The 23338-nt window shown below is 34.8% G+C and overlaps 3 protein-coding genes across 3 annotated transcripts; 2 read left to right on the top strand and 1 right to left on the bottom strand.

Moving 5' to 3' along the window:
* The first annotated feature begins 861 nt into the window (after positions 1-861).
* LOC21387747 (clp protease adapter protein ClpF, chloroplastic) lies at positions 862-4558 on the top strand. Its single transcript, XM_010098266.2, has 9 exons — positions 862-956; positions 1139-1548; positions 1819-1878; positions 2434-2528; positions 2708-2880; positions 3221-3333; positions 3456-3501; positions 3659-3699; positions 3802-4558. Exons 2-9 carry the CDS (start codon positions 1210-1212, stop codon positions 3958-3960), a joined length of 1026 nt encoding a protein of 341 aa, XP_010096568.1. The 5' UTR covers positions 862-956; positions 1139-1209; the 3' UTR covers positions 3961-4558.
* An 821-nt stretch (positions 4559-5379) lies between these two features.
* On the top strand, positions 5380-8031 carry LOC21387746 (putative pentatricopeptide repeat-containing protein At1g69350, mitochondrial). Its single transcript, XM_010098265.2, has one exon. It carries the CDS (start codon positions 5380-5382, stop codon positions 7756-7758), a length of 2379 nt encoding a protein of 792 aa, XP_010096567.1. The 3' UTR covers positions 7759-8031.
* A 5679-nt stretch (positions 8032-13710) lies between these two features.
* On the bottom strand, positions 13711-19775 carry LOC21387745. Its single transcript, XM_010098264.2, has 4 exons — positions 19414-19775; positions 17806-18041; positions 16717-17524; positions 13711-16130 (listed from the first exon to the last, which is right to left on the bottom strand). The coding sequence occupies exons 2-4, from the start codon at positions 18037-18039 to the stop codon at positions 13954-13956; spliced, it is 3219 nt and encodes a 1072-aa protein (XP_010096566.2). The 5' UTR covers positions 18040-18041; positions 19414-19775; the 3' UTR covers positions 13711-13953.
* Between the last annotated feature and the right edge of the window lie 3563 nt (positions 19776-23338).

The raw sequence follows: 23338 nt of genomic DNA, 5'->3' as shown, positions 1-23338 counted from the left end.
GGGGGGCGCGCCGCAAGAGCAGTTTTGCTCAAGAGGTGGAAAAACTTCATTTAAGGATATTTTTTGAATGTCAAATGGTTTTAAATCCAGATTTACATCAAATTGACTTATTGATTAACTTCTCTTAAAAATTAGTCTATTAATTTTAATTTCTCTCAAATTTTAGTCTATTTTTTCCTTCTCCCAAGAAAAAAGAAGCAAGGTTGTTTATGCTTTGTGAAAGCTTCTATTCACAAATTAAGATGGTGTTGTATGGAATATTCTCAGCTAATAAATCTATTAGAAAAAAAATTTATAAATTTCTAAACTTAGGACCTTTTTTCTCTTTACGCTCTTAGTTTAAAAACTCTAAAAGTTTTAACAAATTTCCTTCACTTAAATGAATGAAGTGAATGTGATATTAAATTAACAAAACTCATATACCAAATATCACTTTTCAAACCGATTTTAAATTATAAACTCCAATTATTAAATATTTATAATAATAACTTAAGTTACAATAACTAAAACCAAATTTAAATCCCTCTTTTAAAACACCAAATTAAACCTAATTAAAAAATAAATCTAATAGTTTTAAAAATTAAAATCCAAATTTTTGGGCATCTGGCCCGGGCAGTGGGCAAACCGGCGAGGCAGATCTCACCGACCACCGAGAAGGAGAGAGAGATTGTGACGGAAAAGTTATTTTATAGACGTATTTTGAAGTTTAAGGGATAAAATAATATATTTTTATTGTTTTCGGGGTCAAAATAACATATTTTTAGTGTAGGGGGACAAATTAACATCAGTGATATTCTCGGGGGTTATTTTTAAGAATAAGTATTTGATTTATTTTGGCCTTCAAAAAATTAATGCAAGAAATCTTGCATTCTTGTGGACAGTAGACCAGAATACCCGGACAGCGAATCGGAAGCCCCGGAAGTGTACTCCTCAATTCGGCCTTCATTTCTTCTCCGGTGAGCTCTCTTATCCAACTCCCATGTCTTTTTCTTGTTCTTGTTCTTCTTCTTGTTCTTCTTGTTCTTCTTCTTCTTCTTCTACGAACAAACGGTGTCTTTCTTTAATTTCAATTTGGTCTTTCTTCTATATGCTTCTTATGCTTACCAAGACATAAAAGAAAAACTTAATTTGGTTTCAGAAATTTGTGCTTCCGACTTTTTCCGCGGACTGGTAAAGTGGGTCGGTTTCATTTTCTCACCTAGCAAAACAATGGCGCAAACTCTGTCGTTAAGCTCTCTGACGGGCACAGCCTCCCAAAACGGCGGCATTTCTTGGCCAGCTCCTTCACGGAGGAGCAAAACCCAGAACCAGATAGTTGAAGGGCGGTACATTTGGAATTGTTCTGTGCAAATCCCAAGTGTAAACTTGAAGGGCAATCCCAATTTGCTGAGACGAAGAGACACAAGGGTTGGAGCTGGGTGGCTCTTTAAAGGCCTCGGCGGCGGCGGCGGCGATCAGAGTTTGGATGCGAGCTCTGAGCAAAGTGAGACTGCTAATGAGGATATCTTGATGTTCTTCTTCCAGTTGGACCTCGCAACTCGTGTACAGGTCTGCTTGGCTTTTGGTTGGTTTATACATATAGATTTTGTCATGGAAAGTTCAAAGGACCGAATTGTAATATGTAGAAGTAGGGAATGTAATATGGTTTTGTGTTAGAATGTCAGACCTTTCTTTTAAGATAGATAAATTTGTTACTATTATATGTTGTTGCGTAAAATAAAGGTCATGTTTCACCCTTTATTTCTAAAATAAGCTCAGTTAGTTTTTCTTATCAAACGAGCTTATTTTGGTGGTTGGTCATGCTTTGACACTTGACAGTATGCTCTGAACACGGAACAGTATGACGATGCACAACAGCTGAGAAACAAGCTCACCGAGGTGAGTTTTTTCATCATTGTTCTGACTTGATTGGTTGGATGTTAAGTATTGACCGTGATTGGATTTGATACTGAGCAATGATACACATCATGAAAAATTTTGAAATGAAAATCATGAATGCACATGTGTCAAAATTCTGTAGGTTCTCTAAAACTGGAATGTTGTTTTGTTCCAGGTTTTTGAAGTTGACATCTTATATTTTAGTATGTCATGAACTACTTTTTCATGATTGTATCTTTTTTCTTTGATAGTATATGTTTTTTTTTTTTTTTTCACGGTACTTAAGAGCTTAATTTACGCAAAACTAGAGATTTTAAAAAGGAAGATCCTTCGGGCTGTTGCGATGGATTCACGAGTTTGTGATGGGACTTTGTAACTTGCCCGGCTGTAAATCAGAAAAGGTAGAAGAGTTCGCATGAGCTTTTGTTTCATGGCCTTCATATGAACAACAATGATTAAAACAATTTTCCCAGTCTGCATAATCTATTGCGCAAGTTCTCTTTCTTAAACCGCTTTGAAATTTTCTGCACACTTGATTAGAGCTTTTCTTTGAAGGTTGAAGCAGAGGTCATTAGACGACAGGAAGAAAAGAGGGGATCATCTTCGAAGAACGAAGCTCAAGATACGGCAATAAGTGCAATTCGTCTACGGTGAGTTCTACTTTTTGTTACCCTTGTGCGTTTATTTTTTTTTATTATTTTTTTTTTCCTGTGTTCTCATTCCACTTTACCCCCCAACCTTCTCTGTTTGTTGTCCGAGTCTTTAAGCATATCAGCTAATCTCGAATAAAGATGAAGCAAGAGAACTTTCCATTTTTCTTCATTTGCAGTGCGGAGCTGCAGAATGCAATTGAGAATGAGAACTATGCATTGGCAGCCAAGCTACGAGATGAAGTTTCCAATCTGGAGGCAGAGTCCCTTGCCGCATCGGCTAAAGCTCTGGCACGTGAAAACTCAGAATATGCATTTCGTTTGGGACAGAAAGTGAGGCATAAAATTTTTGGTATAGTGCCATGCCTTTTACTTTCGAAATGATAAAGAAAAAAACTTGCCTTTTTTCAGGTAATTTTATTTATTCCAACTTATTAGATGATCTCAAAACAGCTAAAAACTCTTTGCTACAACAGCATCCATGTTGGGACTGGGGAGCATGTAGTGACAATGTTGAACTTTCAGAATTCTGTTTAAGCCTTTCACTTCAAAAGCCTTAAAGGAATAGAATAGAAGCTAAAAGAACCTTACAATGTTGGTAGAACCGGAAGTTCATTTTTGCTAAGTCTTGTCCCCACTTATTTGTTTGTTTGTTTTCTCTCCTGAAAGCAAGAGATCTGTTATATCTTCAGGCTATGGAGCTGTGGTTTGTGGAATGGATCCAATGTGTTGCGAATCAAGTTCATGGATGGAAACTGCAAAGGTTGATAAGTTGCTTCGGGGTCCTAATCAGCCATTTTATCAGGTTTTACGCTCTCCTGCATGCTGCTTTCAGTTGCTACCAAAGTAAATGCAAAGCTGGAGTACTACCAGAAAATGTGTCCCTATGATACTGCATTGAGAAAGTTTTCTTCCTTAAATTTCCAGGTTTTAGTTAATGTTCATGAGGACCCAAATCTTCTGGTGGCGTATGGTAACCTTCAACTGATCGCCTTAGTTCCTTTACTTGAAAAGTTACTTCTGCATAGGATCAGAACAGCTTACAGCCTTAAATGCTAGACGAATGTTCTCTTTCTACACTTTGTCAGCTTTTTTGCTGCTCTATTAACAAGTTGAATGGTGTTCTGCAGTTGCTGAGGAGAATTTGTTAACCCCCAATTCGCCAGACATGGTAAGTTAAGGTCATCGTTCCTTCAGTCTTTTGATCAAGTAGAGCTCGCTGAATAACATAAAGGGAACGTCTTTTCTGATTGTGATTTCTGCTTTTCTACAGGGTCGATTTGATCATCCTTATGTCAACTTTTTATTCTACGGGATGGACGCAGCTGGGGATTTTATCCCAATCAAGCAGCTTCGAGAAAAGTTCAATAGGCCCCGCCATGAAATTCCCATTGATCCAGATGACGATGAGGGAAACGGTGGCGATGCTTGAGAGACCACTCTGCACAGCCTTAGGATGTGATCATGTAAGAGAGCACAAATTCCTCTTACAAGGAAAAAAAAGGCATTTGGAACCTTGTACAACTTTCTATCTAATGTAAGTTAGGTAAATGTAACGACTCTGGCGATCTGTGTGTTCTGCGGGAACTTCCTCTTTCTCCAGAAGTTGTCTCCGGTGTACATCCGATAAGCCAGAAAACATTCTTAGATGATGGTGATTCGGATAGAGAGATGATTTTTCTGTTGTTGCTTCTATTGCACGGCTTCTTTGGTGAATTTTCAAGATGACTCTTCGGTACGAATGTAGATAGAGGATTAAACATGAAGGAGGAATGTTGCAATCAAGCAAGAGTATTAAATGACAATGTTTGTAGCTAACTCATCAGAAGCCTTAGTTAGCAGCAATTGCCAATTAGTTGTTTTGGCAATTGGGGTTGAACTGCTTTTCAAACTAGTCTATCTCGATTAGTTATGGTGTTTTCATTACATTTTCATACTTAAAAAAGTTGAAATCTTGTCCTTGTAATCCATGCACGTTCTCTATAATGTCATGGGGGTATGTAATTTTGAAGGAAACAATATAATAGAATCAGTATTGTACAAAAGTTGCAATCTGACATTTTTCAGCTTTCATAAACTTACCATGCAAGTTCTTTCTGCAAGAAACTGCAAGTTTAAAAAATTAAAAACAAAAAAAAGAAAGTAAATCATGTGTATACAGCAATTGGCGCTGCACAAGTAAAAAGGTTAAATTTTGCACTTGGTATCAGCGTTTCACTTTTTGGTTAAAAAAACATTTAAATTCGGCAAAAATAATGTTCGTCATTAAAAAAACTTTTTTTTGAAATATTAAAAAAATTGCATGAGAGATCATTAAACAAATGTAATTAGTGAGAGATAAATAAGTAGGGATAAAATAAAATAAAATAAAAAGAGGTTATAATTATAAAACGTCCAATAGTTTTACACATCCGCTTTTATCAAAACGATATTTGTGACAAAAAATTTATAATGCAGCTCATATATGTGTATAATATAATAGAAACACTCCACACGCCAAGGATTTGACTTTTGAGTCAAGTAAAATAATAAACAAATAATTGTTGTCTGTTTGTCCTTGCCCGTTATTCTAGTTGGTCAACCAAGGAGAAAGCTTCTTGTTCCCGGTCTTTGTTTTCCCATCCTCAATCCCACTACCCTGCTGAGTCTGAGAGAAACTAGATACTAAGAGCACATTTGATTGGAGAATTTATTTTTTAATTTAAATTATAATTTATAATTTGTTACAGTATTTTTTCTCATAAAAAATACACGTAAATTAAAAATCAAACGGGCTCTAAGAAAACAATGATCGGAAGGAAACTTTTTGTCATTTATGAGCAAAAAAAAAATTTCTATAGTTATCAAAACAATGACCCTTTACATGCCATTATTCAGGTCATGCACTACCTTAACAAAACTTGTTCAACTCCATGGCCACCTCTTGGTCTCTGGTCTCCACAAAGACCCACTTGCTTCAACCAAACTCATTGAATCCTATGCCCAAATGGGTTCCCTCCAATCCTCCACACGAGTCTTTGAATCCTTCCCCAATCCAGATTCTTTCATGTGGGGTGTTCTAATCAAGTCCCACGTGTGGAACCACTTCTTTGAAGAGGCCATCAGATTGTACCATAAAATGGTGTACCATGGAATCCACATTAATGGTTTTATATTTCCTTCCGTTTTGAGAGCTTTTTCCCATTTTGGTGATGTCGGTTGTGGTGGGAAGCTCCATGGCAGGATAGTCAAATGTGGGTTTGGTGGTGATGATATTGTGCAAACGTCACTGCTCTTCATGTATGGAGAATTGGGCTGTTTGGATAATGCTTTGAAGGTGTTTGATGAAATGCCGGTGAAAGATGCCGTTGTGTGGAGTTCGCTTATTGGGTGTTGTGTGCAGAATGGGGAGACAACTGAAGGTTTGAAGATGTTCCGTCGGATGGTCTCTGAAGGTGTTGAACCGGATTCAGTCACAATGCTTAGTGTTGTTGATGCTTGTGGTGATTTGGTGTGTTGGAGAGTGGCTAAATCGGTCCATGGTTATGTTGTGGGAAGAAGTATAGGAACTGATGGGTTCTTGGGCAGTTCTCTAATTACTATGTATGGCAAATGCGGTGACACGCTTGGTGCAGAGACAGTCTTTCAAAGAGTTGCTAACCCAAGTACTGCTTCTTGGACTGCTATGATCTCCTGCTACAATCGAACCGGTTGCTTTAGGGAAGCACTAGATATCTTTGTAGCAATGCAGGACTTGAAAGTTGAACCGAATTCGGTGACCTTGATGAGTATTCTACGTTCTTGCGCTAGTTTAGGCTTGCTGAGAGAAGGGAAGGCAATTCATTGCTTTGCTATTAGAAAAGCTATTGACTTTGACATTCTTAAACCAGCATTACTAGAATTATATGCTGATTGCAGAAGACTAGGTGAATATGAGAAGATTCTTCTCACAACTCGGGAGAATAATATTGTGCCATGGAATACAATCATCTCATGTTATGCTCGTCAGGGATTTTCGAGGGAGGCTTTGTTATTCTTTAGAGAGATGCAAGTGCGAGGGATTATGCCGGACTCGTTTAGCCTCTCAAGTTCTCTCACAGCTTGCGGGAATGTTGGCCTATTACAGCTTGGACACCAGATACACTGCCATGTTATTAAAAGAGGTTACTTTCACGAGTATGTCCAGAACTCTTTGATTGACATGTACTGTAAATGTGGTTTTGTGGATACAGCGTACACAATATTCGATAAGCTTGAACACATAAGTGTGGTGGCATGGAATTGTATGATTTGTGGATTTTCCCAGAATGGTTACTCAGTTGAGGCAATCAATCTTTTTGATAAAATGTTCTTAAACCGTCTTGAGATGGATGAAGTGACCTTTTTACTTGTAATCCAAGCTTGCTCCCAATTAGGTTACTTAGAAAAGGGAAAATGGGTTCACCACAAGCTTATTACCTGTGGTATGACAAAAGATATCTACATGGGTACAGCTCTAACCGACATGTACGCCAAGTGCGGTCTCCTCCAAACAGCCCGACGAGTTTTTGACAGCATGTCAGAAAGAAGCATTGTGACATGGAGTGTCATGATTGCCGGGTACGGTATGCACGGTGAGATTAATGCTGCAATAAAAATTTTCACCCAAATGTTGGAATCAGGATTAACACCAAATGAAGTTACCTTCATGAACGTTTTATCAGCTTGCAGCCATGCCGGATCTGTGGAAGAGGGAAAATACTATTTCGGCTTGATGAAGGATTTTGGGACTGAACCTAACACTGAACATTTTGCTTGCGTTGTTGACCTTCTGAGCCGAGCTGGTGATCTGGATGGAGCATATGATATCATCAAATCCATGTCCAGTCCTGTCCATGCTAGCATTTGGGGTGCCTTGCTTAATGGGTGTCGGATTCACCGGAGAATGGACATGCTTAATAGCATTCAAAGAGATATTTCAAGTATAAGTACTGATGATCCTGGATACTATACTTTATTGTCTAACATATATGCAGAGGGAGGGAACTGGGATGAATTTGGAAAGGTGAGATTAAAGATGAAAAGTATCGGCCTAGCGAAGGTCCCGGGGTATAGTTCGATTGAGCTTGAAAACCAAACTTACAGATTTGGAGCTGGAGATGCTCATTATCCACAAATGAAGGAATTATGTTGTTTTTTGGAGAACTTTCAGAGTCTGGCGCAGGGACAAGATTCTAGCATAGAATATGATAGTCTATTGTCTACACAGTAGTATGTTCTCTCAGAGCTTGTTTGGTACCAATTGTTGTTTGGTATGAGAGAAGAAGAAGATATGGATTGAGTGGGAAATTTCAAATCCTTCAAATAACTCCAATTTTAACATCCCCCGTTATGGAGAGAGAGGGAATTCATGTTCAAATACAACGACAGAAAGGTCCTTTCCTTCCTCTCTATTTTCCCAACCTTGCCTTTCTTTCCTTCCTATTTTTGTTCCCTATTACCAAACAAAGCCTTAAGGAAATGTATACATTCTTTGAAATTTCATATTCAGATGCTGTTCGTGAAGATTGTGTCAAAAACACATATCATCCAAGATTTAAGTTCTTCCTTATACGTCAAAAAGAAACACTCAATTCAAATTATTTTGGCTATATCACTTCAATGCTAATATGCCATTTTGTTTTTTTTGTTTGGAATCAAATGCTAATGTACCATTTCATTGTCATACTATTGCACTACAGAAGAACTAATACTTCCCATCCATATTTGCAGGCATTTTTTTTCTGGAGAAAATTGGTGAACTCACCCTTTCTAAGATTTTTATCATTTACTCTTGATTAATATCATTTTTACTAATATTGTTCTTTGACTAAAGGGAAACTAAGTTTAAGAGGTGAAAATCCAAGACCTATATGTTATAAGGGGTATTTATCTTTTTTTCTCATTTTTCTATGGCAGCCAAAGGCCTCTTCAAGCACTGAACTTGCTTATGTTCACCAAGGACAACTTATACCAATTGTTGAATATAAATTCTAGTCCATATGTGTATTGAAGCATGTGGAATGTGGGCTACCTCGAGGTGATGCCTGATGGCAGCCGGAACACCGCCGGAAAATCACACGGGAGAGCTGTGGTTCTCTGAGCTCCTCTCTCTCTCTCCCTCTCCCTCTCTCCAAACGTTAGGCCCCCACAAAAATTGCCCACACAATCACTGAGTAGGCTCATTCTAAACAAAGAATCTTTTTTTTTTCTTGCTAAATTATGATGAAAATTGATAATTGGATAAAACTCATAAGTCCAAATCTCACGCTTCCTTTAAAATGTACTTGACACTTATAAACCACTTCCCACAACACCCTTAGGAATGGTCGAAAGGTTCTCTAACTTTAGGTAATGTAGAAAATGCTGATAAAGAATCTTTTTGCATTTATTAAAAGGGAGAAGGATGAAAATAGGTCCAAACTTGAAATGAATTAAAATTAATACGTCAATAGTTTACATAAGTTAATAAATAAGCTAAATTACTGTTTTTGTCTATAACTTGTCTGGTTATGAAGCATAATTTGTCAAGTTATTGACGATTTTTATCCATAACTTGTCTGGTTATGAACCATAACTTGATAAGTTTGCTCATAACTTATCTGGTTATGAACCATAACTTGACAAGTTATGGCCTATTAATTTCTATAGCTAAAAATTGGCTTATATACTTTCTTAAGCTTTTCATATTGACATATTTCCTACTATTTCCGTTATTAAAATCACAACTTGCCCCTTGGAGTTAGTAGCCAAAATAACAATGGAAAAAAAAAAGGAGAGTTTCAATAACTAATCTGCCTTGTAAGAAACAAGTAGATATAATGTTCATATGACTTGGTTGTATAGATTAGTAGAAAGTTTTGAGAAATTTTAGGTGGGATATGAGAAATGTGGTGTTTATCTTCAATCATTATTTTTTCACCATAGTTTTTTATTTGTGTATTTTGATTTTGTCTAACGTTTGAATAGAGTGTTTTTTGTTCAAAGTCGACATCATTTTATAAAGTTTAACCGTAATTAAAAGATACTACAAATACATATTCTTTTCTATTTGTATTACTTTAGGTTTTTCATCGATTCTTTGCTAGATATTGGTACCAAAAAAATTGAAACATAACATGATATTTATTTCATATAATAAAATTTTAAAAAAATACTAAATATTAATTTAAGATAAATGAATTTCATGGAAGTTACACGTTCCCAAAATAATTGTTATACAAAAGAAATATTAGTTATACCATTATAAACACTGTGTTACATGTTCGTGAGTTGATGTTGTTTAAGAGAGAGGGCTAACATTCTTTTAGGAGTTTTTTATGATAAATATATTTTACGGTAGTCCATAATATTAAATTTGATTAAAAGATTAAATTATTATAATCTAATTTAGATTTAAATGTTCAAAATAAAATTCAACTTATAAAAATTACAGAATTATATGAGTCTGAATTTTTATTTTTTACTTTTGATAAATACTCTTTTATTAGTGTAATTATTTAACTAAAAATAATAAATTAAGATTAAATGATAAAAATTTTAACTCATATATTTTTTAAAAATATTTGTCAAGATTATCACATTATCTATAGTAGAGAGCTTATTCTTTTTAACTTTTTTTTTTTTTTTAAAAAGGTTAGATTATTTTATGTGTACATACGTATGAGAAATAGGGGTGTAAATCGGCCGGGTAGGGTAGGGTTGAGCTGAAAAATTGAGCCTACCCGACCAGTGCGGGTTGAGAAAATTTTAGGCCGCGACACTCTCTTAAGTGTACAAACCCGCAACCTTTCGGGTGACCTCGGGTAGGGTCGGGTTACTTGGGTTATTCGGGTTGGTGATCTCAAGGACCACATTATCACTTTTTAGTCAATTAATCTGTGCTTGTTACAGAAGAAATCATTATCAAACAGACAAGGCCTTCCCTCCAAGAGGGGTCTAAATGCAAGGTAAACAATTAAAACACTCACTTTGAAATCAAACACTTCCAATATAAATAAAGAATGTCCTAATTCAACAACTATGGCATACAAGCATTTTTTACACAAAACATGAATCCAAAACATAAATAAGTTAACAGTTTAAATGTATAAAGTCCATAACCTTATGAAAGTAAGAATTTGAAGTGTTGGACATTGTTTTACCTACTTTGAACATGTTCGGCCGGGTAGGGTTACCTCGGGTTCATGTAACCCCACCCCGCGCCCCTACCTGCGCAGTGCGGGTTAGGCATAATTAAAACTGAAAATTAAATAACAAATTGGAAACCCGTGATTTTTGAGTAGGGTCGGCTCGGCTCAGCCGGGTTCGTCGGGTTCGGGGTGATTTCTTACAGCCTTAATGAGAAATGACGGAGAGAGCCTTTTATCGAAATATAGGCCCCGTTCACTTCGCTGATTCGAGTTTAGAATTCGAGTTTTTCTACAGTAAAAAACTCTCACAAACAATCACATCTAACTTTTTTACTACAGTAAAAAGCTCTCACATAAAGTAACATCTCAACTCAAATTATAAACTCGAATCAGCGAAGTGAACGGGGCCATATATATATATATGACGAAGAGAGGGTGAAAAGGACAGAAGAGTTTGAAAGAGGCACTAAAATATGTTGGTCGCGAGTGGGTCGGTACTGGGTAATGCTTTTTGCATGACGAAAGAGAGAGAGAGAGAGAGAGAGAGCTTTCCTTGAAATGTGATTGGTTATGCGAGTATCTAAGCGTTGTGGTTGACCACGACATTGACATTTTGACACCCACACAAACACAAAAACAAGATTTTAAAGATTGTAGAACTCCACAAATGACCATCAATCTCCGACATCAACACGCCGTTTCCTCTGCAGCAACTCACACGTACAACACCACCAAGATCTTCCCTCACTTATTCACTCGCTCTGTCCTCCACGCGCCCCCAAGTCGCGTGCCTGCTTCTTCTTTTCTCTCCCTATATATTATGCCGCTGTTTATTTTAATTCAATTCAACGAGTATAGTTTAAATTAATATTTGATAAGTATACAATTTAAATTATATTTCTTATTTAAACTGAGTCAAATAATTTAACTTAAGAGACGTTTAGTTCATAGATTAAAATCATGTGATTAGAATCATTTTTAATTTACGTGTATTTTTTGTGAGAGAAAACACTGTAACGAACCATGAATCATGATTCAAATCATGGTTTGAGTCCTCTAACTAAACATTCCCTTAGAGTTTAGCTCATCCTTTAAGTTCAACCGTTCAAACTATTTTTAAACATTAAAAAGTATCAATTCTCACTGCTTTTTAGACCTATCAAATACTAATTTGAATTTTATTTCTTATTCAAATTAAAATTTTAACTATACATCTAAACGTCAATTTAAATTATAATTTAAACCACACAGTTCAAATTTTTTTATTCAAATTAAAAAATAAAAGTTCAAACTAACAAAATTCAAACAAACAAATCAAACGAGTTACACTTCTTTTTTTTCTTGGGCCTTTAATCATTTTGTTTGTTTTTATCTAATATCCATCATAATTCATAACAACAATGTTACTGTGTCTTCAATTTAATATATTTGGTTATGGGACGAGTAAAAAAAAAAAAAAAAACCCCATTATGTGTAGTCATCTCCTACTATGTAAAAAGCTGACGTACTAGAACATCAAATCATGAATCAAACTTTTTTCTCAATAATTATGTTTGGTGATATTTACAAAATAGAGATTTATGTATTAGATTTAGGATTAGAAAATATTGAGGATTTTTAAAAAAAAAAATGGAAATGAATTCATTCAACATAAAACACATATTACATCAGCTCCATCAATAAATCTAATAATAGCACAGTAAGTAAAAAGCATGTTAAAAGTTTGAAAATCACATTAAACTCTATGAAAAGACCTCGAAGATCGAGATTTTTTTTTTATAACCAGGCATGTGCTCTATTTGAAACAATTAGATATAAATAAATTTTGTTACTGTTGTATATTTGTTATTTTAATATGATTTAGTCAAAAGTTGAAAAACATGCACTACTTATAAAAATAGATTTTCTTTTTTTAATACAAGGCATGTGGCTGGATAAATTTCATTACTGCTGTATATTGTTTCATTTTAATGTGATTTAGTCAAAGGTTCAAAAACATGGACTACTTATAGAGATATTCTACTGTTATAAATTTAATGTTATACAATTATGGATTGTTCGAATTTAAGCAAATGTTATGCAACTTTCTTCTATTTATTCTTTTCGATTCTCATACAACTATGATTTAATATATATATATATATATATGAATGAGTTTTTAATGGTTACATTATATATATTACCAAGAATTCTCCTAAAAGCTCACATCATGGGCAATTTGCTTTTTTTCGTTTACAGTTTTTAAGCTTATCTACGTAAGATAAGCTATCTATTTGTGTCCTCAATGAAAAAAAAAAAAAATGTTTTCCAATTAAGGTAGTTCCTAAGCTATTATTTTTTGCTACACTTATTTTGATGATTTGATCAGACATTATCCGAGTGAGGGAAAGTAAAAATTAAATTTCCAGGCGAGACAAGTTAGAGGCAGAAATGTTCAAAAAATTTATGCAAAAAGATAGGATGCATTAAAGCCAATTCATCACCAGCAAACACTCCAAGAAACAAGCATATTGAAAACTCGTTCGTGTATATATATATTGACAAGAATAAAAAAAATAAAGTTTATACTACTATAATAATAATAAAAAATAAAAAAATAAAAAAATAAAACTTTAGTTTGACAAGATCACAAATAACGCTTGAACTGCACTGTTTGGATTTTCAATAGTCCAAGTGTCCAACGAAGGTTATATAGTTAGGGAATCTTGATGAGAATCTCCATCATTCAAAAATTTTTCCTTTCACACTAATGATAGGATTATGAAGTGAAAAAAAAAAAAAATCCCGCTCTGAAAAGATAGTTATTTCGGTTCATAAGATAATCCCAGAATTCTTATAGAAGATTAAAAAAAAAAAAAGTGTTCTAGCAAACTCAGCCGACATTTTGACAAGTCATATGTATACAACTATTTGGTCCACCAGCTTGAAGCTTACATCAAGAACTTCAGAAGTGGTGTTAAATTAGAAAAAAATAGTTGATAATAAAATCAGAGATCATATGATTAGGGACTCATCAAATGCAGAGAGTAGTGGAAGATCATATACACATGCGATTCAAGGAAAAGCTTATCTCTATCTCGGAATAAATCATGCAACATATTATTTGTGAATAATACAAAGATTGTAACCACCCCAATACAGAAAATCAAGCCAAACCCAGATTTTGGGCTTAAGAAATATACAAAGGGAAAAAATTTCCCATGGCTCACAACAGCCTTAATTCCCAAAGCCACAGAAATCACTCCCTATAATCCCTCTATAAACTCCTGTTGACAAATCAAAGACTCTTCCCTTAATTAGGTTAAAGGGATGGATGGAGGATTACCTGCCGGGCATCTTTGCCTGCGGGGCCTTCGGGTGGTTTTTCCCCACCCCGTTAGGCTCCTATCCTCCAGTCCCATTTCAATGTTATTGAGCTGCTGGATCAGCGGCGTGCAAAGCGGGGGTGTTGCAGCGGGGGGAGAGGGAGGACTGACCACAACCCGCCGTCTCCCCCTCCCACTCCCATTTCTAGTGGAATTCCTCCTCGTCACTCCCGAATGCCATGAGTGGCCCGTTGCCCGCATCAACCCTCCGAATGTCTGAAGATCCTCGGTTACCTCATGCCGCGACAGGGAAGCCAGGCCCGGAAGGATGTCTCTTTGGAAGTCCCTTCGTTGCCTCCCTCTCCTTGCCTGGCCCTTCCTCGGCCGACTGGATAACAATGTGGTCCCTGTTTCCTCCAATTTAATGTTTTCCGGAACCAAAGGCTTTGGCATGTAATCTTCTTCCTTGCTCTCTGCCAACTGCAAAATCATTGATTCAAAGTAATCAAACCCTTCAGAGGAGTCCTCATCGTCCTCACCATCTTTGTACCTTAAAGCAGTGCAAAACTGTCCCTCGAGATCATCTCTGCATGAAGAAACTATCTCCACAAACCATGCAAGTGGATCTTCCAGAGAGGATTCTTTTGATGGAGTTTCTGACGAATGGCAGGATTCATGCACATGATTATGGCAACTAGATGATGAGATGGCAACTATCGCCTCTGCTGCCACCATCATAAATTCATCTTGCAGGACTTCGACATTACGCTCCAATGATTTTACATGGGCTTCAATCTGCTCCAGTGCAGATGCTTCTCCAAGTATGACATCATCCTCAGTCTCAGGAACAGCGGGTGCTTCTAAATCTATTTCTGCTGTTATTCTCAATCTGGCTATTGGAGCCGGAAGTTTCAAAGATTCTTCTTCATCGTCACTTAAACATGAGTTTAAATCAATGTGATGTCTGAAACCAGCAGACTTTGACTCTGTCCCTTTCTCTACGACCATAATTTCTGCTTCATTCTGTTGGACCAAGTCAGGGGCTGCGGGATCACAAGGTAAATTGATATCCAGAACTCTGTTACATTTATTTACCACTTTACTTTCTGACGGTTGTGGAAGAGATGATTCATTCTTGGAGATACGAGTCTTCTCAAAAATAGCAAAACCAAGAAGTTTTTTATTACTTGGGATGTCACTCGATTCAGTTTTCCTGGCCTGAACATCATTAGCACTTGAAAAGGACTTTACATTCTGAGCAAAAAGTTGATTACAATCCTTTGAAGAGTCATTTTTGCTGGATGATTGACTTGGAGAAGATTGGAAACTTATCTCACCAGTTTTCGAGAGACCCCCAAATTCCGCAGTCTCATTCTTACAAGGAGGTTTAGGTCTAAGCCATGGCAACACAGAAAGATGGTCCTCACGCTTGAGTTCTGCCCCTACAATGTCAATGCCACGTATGGCAGTCTCCTGACTAGAAGAAAAGTCCGAAATCGCCACATTCAAGTTCATATCTTTTGCAGACTTTGCATCTATGCAATTTGAACCCTTGTAGTACTTTGCTAAACCACCACTGGTTAAGTGTCCAGGAGCTATATTATTTTCATTGCTGCAGTTCAGATAATCACCACTGATTGAAGGAATTCGAACTGGTAGTTCTTTAGACCCTGATGAGGACCCTTGGTAAAACCCATTTCTATACGGCAATTCACCCCCAAAAGCCGGGTTAGCTCTAGCATTGCTATTAGGATACCACCTATCTCCAAAAATCCCATCACTATGAATTGACGCTTGGGAACTTTTAGAGTTCAAACCTGCATATGTTTGAACTGATATTGACTTCTGGTCAAAGCTGCTGGTAGGCTTTTCCCAAGAGTGAGACCAGGACTTTGGCAAATCAGGAGAAGCAACTTGATACGGATTAGGTACATGAGAATTCACAAAGGAACCAAGCTGCTTATTATTGGTAAAATCAGGACTTCTTTCAGAAATCTCCACTCCACAAGCTGTCTTTTCTTTCCATAACTCCACCTTGCTTTTATCAGACAGGCAAAAGTTTGGTTCCTGAACTTTGTTCAGAGAAACCTGTATTGGTTGTGATGGTAGTGCCAAGTTTTCTGTTTGGCGACATTGGGGAACGGTGTTCACATTGGTTCTCCTTTGCCCTGTAACATAAGTAGTTGCTAATTTTAAACACGGTTATCAATGCAATAGATATACATGTGAAATGCTGCATACTTTAACGTAATAAGATTGTCTTTAAATGACATTCCTTCTGAGTTAACCAAAGACCCTGAATACCTATGAAACAAACAAAACAGCAACAAGTACATAACTAGTCCGTTCTATTGTGACGATATCTGATTATATCAATCCCGCAGCTCTGGGCACTCAAAATTAAGTCCTTCAACTTGTCTTCGGCAACCTATTATCTTCGATGTAATTTTTGTCCTTTTCTTTTAACTAATCATGAACTTGGCAAATGAAAAGCTAAATAACACTTAATCCCCCAGAACATTACACTCGAACAGATTACTCAAATACAAATATTTATATTACTCATTTATCTAATAATCAGACCATTGATGATTAAGTAATTGGTAGAGTCAAAATTCAAACTAAATGAAAGTGTTGAGGGACTTTGGCGTAAATGAAAGAAGATGCACATGTAAACGCTACATGGAACAAAAAATGTGGAGATCAAATTAAACCAATCCAAGGAATTTTTATGCAGGCTAACAAAGAAAATACCTGCTTCAAGCACATGTGAAAACCACCCGCTTCCAATTCCATTTTTCTGTATATGTAAGTTGTTTTGAGTGCCACTTTCGCCACCATAGGAATTGAGTGATATCTCCTTTGGAAAACCCAGAAGTTGTGTGTTTGGCTTAACAGACCGAGCAGCGTCTTGAATCTTCCCATTACAAAAGTCATACGAAGAAGCATTTATTTCATTGACTTCTTCCAGTTGAATAGGCTCATTCAGATCAGCCAAACAATTTAGGCTTCCCAAACATGCATTAGATTTCATAGCATCTCCTTTGCAACCAGTCTTCCCACCATCATCAAGAAAGAACTTAACACCACTCTCAGGTGCAATTTTGCAACCTCTGTTAGCATAAGAACAAGAAATGGCAGATACCTTATTACCACTTGACTGTTCCCCTTCTTCAGTATCTATGTACTCATCAGCTGGAAGTTGAAGGTCAAACATTTTTCTTCTGACCTTAGTGGGCCTTGATTCCAACACCTCAACATCCTTTGAACTACATCCATTTTGCGAAGGATAAGGACCAGTTTGCATGCTGTTCCCTTTCATAGAACTTAGAGGAGAATGAATCCCTTCAACACCTGAAGTAGATGGTCTAGCACATATAGAGTTCACCATTGGAAAGCCGTGGTTATGCCATTTCCGAGCATCTTCAGAAGTGATTTGAGATGCTAAGGGGCTTGATGACAATGATGTCTCAACATGTATCCTATTTCTATGTAGTTCTTTCCTGTTAATTTCATCCATCATGTCCCTTTGGATTCTGTACAGGCGATGAAGTTCATACACCTGGATTACGAGACAAATTAAGTTACCCAGACGTGTTTGAACATTATAAAGCACATAACAAAACAGCATAAAAATATGCTCGACACAGAAGCGTCGTAAATCCGCTAAATCAGGACACCTCATTGACATAAGGATTAAACACCTTTTTTTTGCAGTACACAAGTGAAAAATCATTTAACACTTAAGAAGGCTGAGTCACAAGTAATATGCATCTCAAAGATGCAAATAAATTGGTTTCCAGAGAATGAAAGTGATGAGAGAAATAGAGAGAGTAAATTCACCTGATTCTTGAATATGGCTTCGTGCTCAAGCATCGTCCGCTTGACTGCATCCTTATCATATCCTGGATAAGCATCAGCTGCGACCCTTGGCAAGAAACCATTGTAATACTGCCCATTTGTTAACGGTTTATCCCCATAGAATAGGGGCCAGCCAAAACTGTTAGAATCATCATTAAGATCCCTCATCGAGTAATATCCTGGTAAGTAGCTTTTACACTGCACTTTTGTTCCCATACCTGCCATTCATAAAGAAACACGCCAAAGTGAGCGAGAATAATAACAGATTTTTGTTGAGGAACAAACAGAAGAAAAGCTCCATCAAAATGGGGAAATTAACATTGAGCTCTATTTAATGTAACTGCTCATCCGGCCCATATATTATTGTGTATGTGTGTGTGTGTGTGTGTGTGTGTGTGTTGAAGCAAGAGAAACTTTGTAGTTCCAACTTCCTTCCATACTACCTCGACACACAATAATCGACAAGGACATTGCTTATGCAATTAAATATTGAATCAAGAATCGGCATTCTTGCCACAGAAAAAAAAAAGTGTGTAAGGTTAGGCAAGGTTGATCGTAGCAATAATATGCACAAACAACCTCATCATATTAGAAGGAACTCACACGCGTCAAGTTCTGACATGCTTGGATAAACATAAAGGATACTCAAATAAGTGTGAGCAAAAATGCTGAAAATGCCAAGAAAAGATGAAGCAATAGATGCTAAAGTTTGAGAGAAAACAGCCAAAGAAACATCTGATGTCCACAATTAACATGGTAATGGAATTTCAAATGTTACATCTTCACATCACATTTGGATCATTAAATGTGTTTTAGCTTCGACTATCTTTCTTCCACAGCATTCCCTAGTAGATACTTCAATCATTCTCCAGTACAAGAGTAGTAGGAATGCGCAACAAGACAACAGATTTCATGAAATTGGGTCCAATCAAAAACCCACTAAGAATGTCTACAAAAACAAAACTCAATTAATTATGCTTCAATTGTGAGCTAAAATGAAAAGTTTTAGTAAACACAACAAAAGGAAATTCTTTTTCCCAACCAAGAAGAAATATCATTAACTAATGTAATCCAAGCAATCATAAGAAGCCCAATAACATATGCTAAGCACTAATAGATAGTGAAATGCTAGGAACAGGAGAATATACTCGAATCTAAGATAACCATATGATCAATAATGAAAATTTAATTTGTTTGTCTTCTGCTAGCTAGCACAGTGATTTAAAAAAGAAAAAAAAAAGCATCTAAAATAAGGAAAAAAAAAAAGTTAATGGAATAGATCTCGCCCAATTATTAAGCACATATAAAAATCTACAACCTTTGATAACAAATGCTAAAATCACGCCTAAAAAATTCTAAGACCCAAAACAAAAAAAAAAATCCAAGAATTAAAAAGGGTAAATTAATTAGAGAAGTAAAGTCTACAGGTTGCAATGACGAAAACAAATGCACAGTAGCCAAAAACCAAAAAAAATAAAAAATATATATATATTAGAAGTTAATTATAGAATTAGAAAACCAATTAATCAATTAATCAAACAAAAGGTGAACTCAAAATCGAATTACCCATAAAGCAGATAAGAATTATACCTCAGACCCACATCCTCTAATCACCTTTCTTGAAGAAATCACGACGAACTGAATCGCTCAGAAGAAGCTCCAAATCATGAAAATTATCGCTCAAACACTATATATTAAAAAAAAGGACTGAAGTGGCTAAGAAAAGTATTTGTCTGCAATTATGGACCAAAAATTAAAGTGGGTTTTTGCTATTTTCTGAAACGCCATTGAAGGAGCTTAGATCGTCGTCAGGTTTAAGAAAAGGAGGAGATTTCGATCTGCTGGGCCACTCTCTCTCTCTCAAGGGAAATGAAAAGGAGCAGAACAGAAGAGTTTTTTAGAGAGAGAAAGAGTTTTTTCATTTTTTTTTCCTTTTTATTTCGTAGAGAGAGAGAGAGAGATCCCAGATAAGAAATCTTCACACAAACAAACGACCTTCTAAGAACAGTGACATGAAATTTGTCAACATCCGGTCTCTTTTTATTCTCTGCTTTTTCTTCACTTTTCTCTCTCTCTCTCTCTTATATATATTTCTTTCCTTTCCATTAATATAAAATTAAATTTCTGGGTTTATATATATTTCTTTTCTTTCCATTAATATAAAATTAAATTTCTGGGTTTTTGAGGAAATGGGAAGAAAATGGGCATTTCTAGATTCTCTCCGCCTTTCTTGCTTCCCAACCTTAGATATTGAAAAACTCAAATTAAATCAAAAAAACCAAATAAAATAATAAACCAAACAAAGACACAACCCACTTAAATTATTAATTATATTTATTTAATTAAAGACAACACAACGCCTGCATTAAGGCAACAAAAGGCATAACAAACTTGACAAATGCAATGATATATACACTAACCCTAATCAAGACTAGTTATTAGTGTTATTAATACACAATTAGATTTGATTGAAAAAAAAGGAAAAAAAAAAAGTGTAACATAAATTGCTTATAATAGTACAAGAAGCACTGAATTTTGTTTTTCCGTTTTAAGGATATGATTAAAATTTGCCAACAACAGGAGACAAGAAGTGGGTCCCACTGCTACTGTGGGAAGGATGAGGTTTTTCGAGGGAATATTTAGTGAATGCCCTTATGGTTTTGTGTAATTACGAGAATGGAATTGATGGGTTCTGTTGGGTTATGATTGGTTGATCCTCTTTTTTACTTATCATTTATTTTTTTAAGGTATTTATTTTTTATTTGTTGAGAATGTTGATCCTCTGTGTTTTATTTTATTATAAATTTATTATAAGAAAAAATATTTATTAAGAGAGAGTCAATGTGGGTTGGGAGAAGTACTCGTACTTTTGTAAGACAAAAAGCAGGTTATAACCAAACTACACGTGGCATTTGATGCCAGTCTTCTCGAATCAATCCTTGAGCAAGAGGTCAATTAGATTGTTTTCATCACTTTATTTCATCCAATTATGATTTTTTATTTCTATTTTTTTGGTTCCTCTCTAGCAACGATTGGAATATTTTCTTTTCTCTTTCTTTTTAGAACAATGTTTTTCGAAACCAATGAGATAAGTAACTTTCTTCAAAAAATACTTTTTTATTGGTCAATTTTTTATATAAACCTAACGGCTTAAAATATAAAATTACCAGTATTTTATGTTTTAAATTCTATCAGAGAAACTCTTAAAAAATAATCTATTTTTTTTCTTTTTTTATTTTTTTATTTTCCTTTTTAACACTATGATGAGATAGTAAATGCTTGATTCAATTTTTATCCATGCGATTAGGAAAAAAAAAAAAAAAAAAAAAAAAAAAAAAAAAAGAAAAGAAGTTTACCTGCGTGTGACTCACTACGCACCACTTTGATTCAACGTAGTCCAAATTAAGTACTTGTAAGTTATATTTCTAATTCTTTTTATTTTTAAAAGAATATTTAACCAATTAGGTCGTTTCATTTAATAGCTTTAGTTAAAATACAAAAAATAGTTAAAAAAAAATATGTTAAATTTTTTTTAAATGATATAACATATTGTATCTAACCACGTAATGATTACGCACCACTTTGGTATGTATAAATGTGTATAGATTCATATCCTATTTCTTTTTTTTTTTTAACTCTTGAATAATATTTAACCAATTAGATGATGTCCTGTCATTTAATAGCTTTAATTAAACTATAAAAAAGTTAGAAAATATATTATTTTTTTTAAATAATATAACATAATGTATTAATGTATCTAACCACATAATGTGCTTCGTTAGATATCATTAGAATCATCAAAATTAGAAAGTCCATATATGTGTGTATGTGTATAAATATTTGTATGTATTACTTCAATTGGGATGTTTTGCCCTTGCTGTAAATGATTACCTGTAAGACGTACTTGACCTATTCTTGTTGTTTACAACATTAATTCCTTGATTATATATAAAACCTTTGTGTGCTTTTGAAGAAGGGGGAAAAAAAGGTAAAATGGAGTATCACTCTTATAAACTTGCAACGCAATACACCAAACAGTTATAATATTTCTTTGTTTCAGTGTAACTTATTGGAAAACATTTATACTGAGAAGTCTGTTAGGCACATCACAAAACTATTATGTCATTTATATATACATCTCCGGTAAACTTTCTTACTGATAATATAAATTTTTAACCGTTTGATTTGATTACAAAATTACATCAAATTAAAAAATATGTAAAACATACAGTTTTTAATACATATCTAATTACTAAAAAGTAAATAATTAACAATAATTCTTTTTTTTCATCCTACCAAAAAAACTCTCATACATATATAATTAACAAACATTAATACAAATATAACACGGTTTATAATTGCGCAATACCAAAACTTTAGGGAGGTTATTTTTACGGACCTCTTTTTTATAACAACTATGTTTTTTTTTCTAATAATAACAACTTATTATTTAGTGTGCTTTCTGAATGATAAAAAAAAAAAAGAACTAATTATTTACTATGGGAAAAGTATGAATTATTGACGTGTTAGTCTAAACGAAAAGGGAACTTATTATTTGATGTATATATGGATAGCAGAAAGAGTTGTCAATGTTGAATATTATGTATCTTATTAAAGTAATCACAACATAATAGAGAAGACGACTTCTATATAATATCTACAACTTTTCTCAATTCATGAATCGCATGGTATGATTTGAATATAATATCTTAACCTTTACAATTAACTATTATATTGGATGGACAGTCAAGGCCATATGTTGAAAAATATGAGTTATGACCTAAATGGTACTCCGGGGACTTTGAATTCCAACTGACTTTATATAATTTGGAATTCTATTTCTTGAGAATTAGACCATAAAATCTAAAATTGTCATAGAAAAAAAAAAAGACTATATTTAGAGTCTTTCCAAGATAGGTCTCTTATTGATATTATACATTTTTAACCATTACATCTGATTAAAATTACATTAAAATTTAAAAAGTTATACAAAAATAAACAATTTCTATATAGATCTAATGGTTAAAAAATAAAAATCTACCTATAGTTCTATCTATATCTTTTGCAGGTAGGGATTAATATTTGCATGATCTAAGAGCTGGTTGGGTAATATATGAAACTGAAAGGGCCTTGTCACCAAATTATTGAAACCCATACTTGTATAGTTTTACTAGCTAAATAGTAAATATACATAACCACAAGCACATGGAAATGACAAAAAACCATTTTAATCTTGAACCCACATAGTGGACCGTGATGTGGGAGATAAATCACATACAAGACAATAAAATAATGATGGGAATAAAAAAGTTAGCTAATCAGTTACAGATAAGTGTGGGAAGAAAATTAAGTAAAAAAAAAAACTTACAAATGGTAAATCAATCAAAGCCAGGACCACAAGTGATACAAACCCATAAATTCAAGCAAAAATAATAATAATAATAATAAAATTGAAAAAAAAAAAGTCATAAAGGCATTTCATCATTTGATGGTTCTGAAGACGATTCGATTTTCC

The sequence above is a fragment of the Morus notabilis genome, unplaced genomic scaffold (assembly GCF_000414095.1).
Source record: "Morus notabilis unplaced genomic scaffold, ASM41409v2 Scaffold284, whole genome shotgun sequence".
In the NCBI taxonomy this organism is placed as follows: domain Eukaryota; kingdom Viridiplantae; phylum Streptophyta; class Magnoliopsida; order Rosales; family Moraceae; genus Morus; species Morus notabilis.
This window is presented reverse-complemented; position numbering and strand designations above follow the sequence as displayed.

Bases quoted from the DNA above. Each gene is read 5' to 3' on its own strand.
- LOC21387747 (XM_010098266.2), top strand. From the start codon at position 1,210: ATGGCGCAAACTCTGTCGTTAAGCTCTCTGACGGGCACAGCCTCCCAA. The intron at 2,881-3,220 runs GTATAGTGCCAT...TTATATCTTCAG, and splicing joins AGTGAGGCATAAAATTTTTG to GCTATGGAGCTGTGGTTTGT. The intron at 3,334-3,455 runs GTTTTACGCTCT...TTAAATTTCCAG, and splicing joins CTAATCAGCCATTTTATCAG to GTTTTAGTTAATGTTCATGA.
- LOC21387746 (XM_010098265.2), top strand. From the start codon at position 5,380: ATGACCCTTTACATGCCATTATTCAGGTCATGCACTACCTTAACAAAA.
- LOC21387745 (XM_010098264.2), bottom strand. From the start codon at position 18,039: ATGGGAACAAAAGTGCAGTGTAAAAGCTACTTACCAGGATATTACTCG. The intron at 17,525-17,805 runs GTGAATTTACTC...CTCGTAATCCAG, and splicing joins AAGCCATATTCAAGAATCAG to GTGTATGAACTTCATCGCCT. The intron at 16,131-16,716 runs GTATTTTCTTTG...CTTATGTTACAG, and splicing joins TTCACATGTGCTTGAAGCAG to GGCAAAGGAGAACCAATGTG.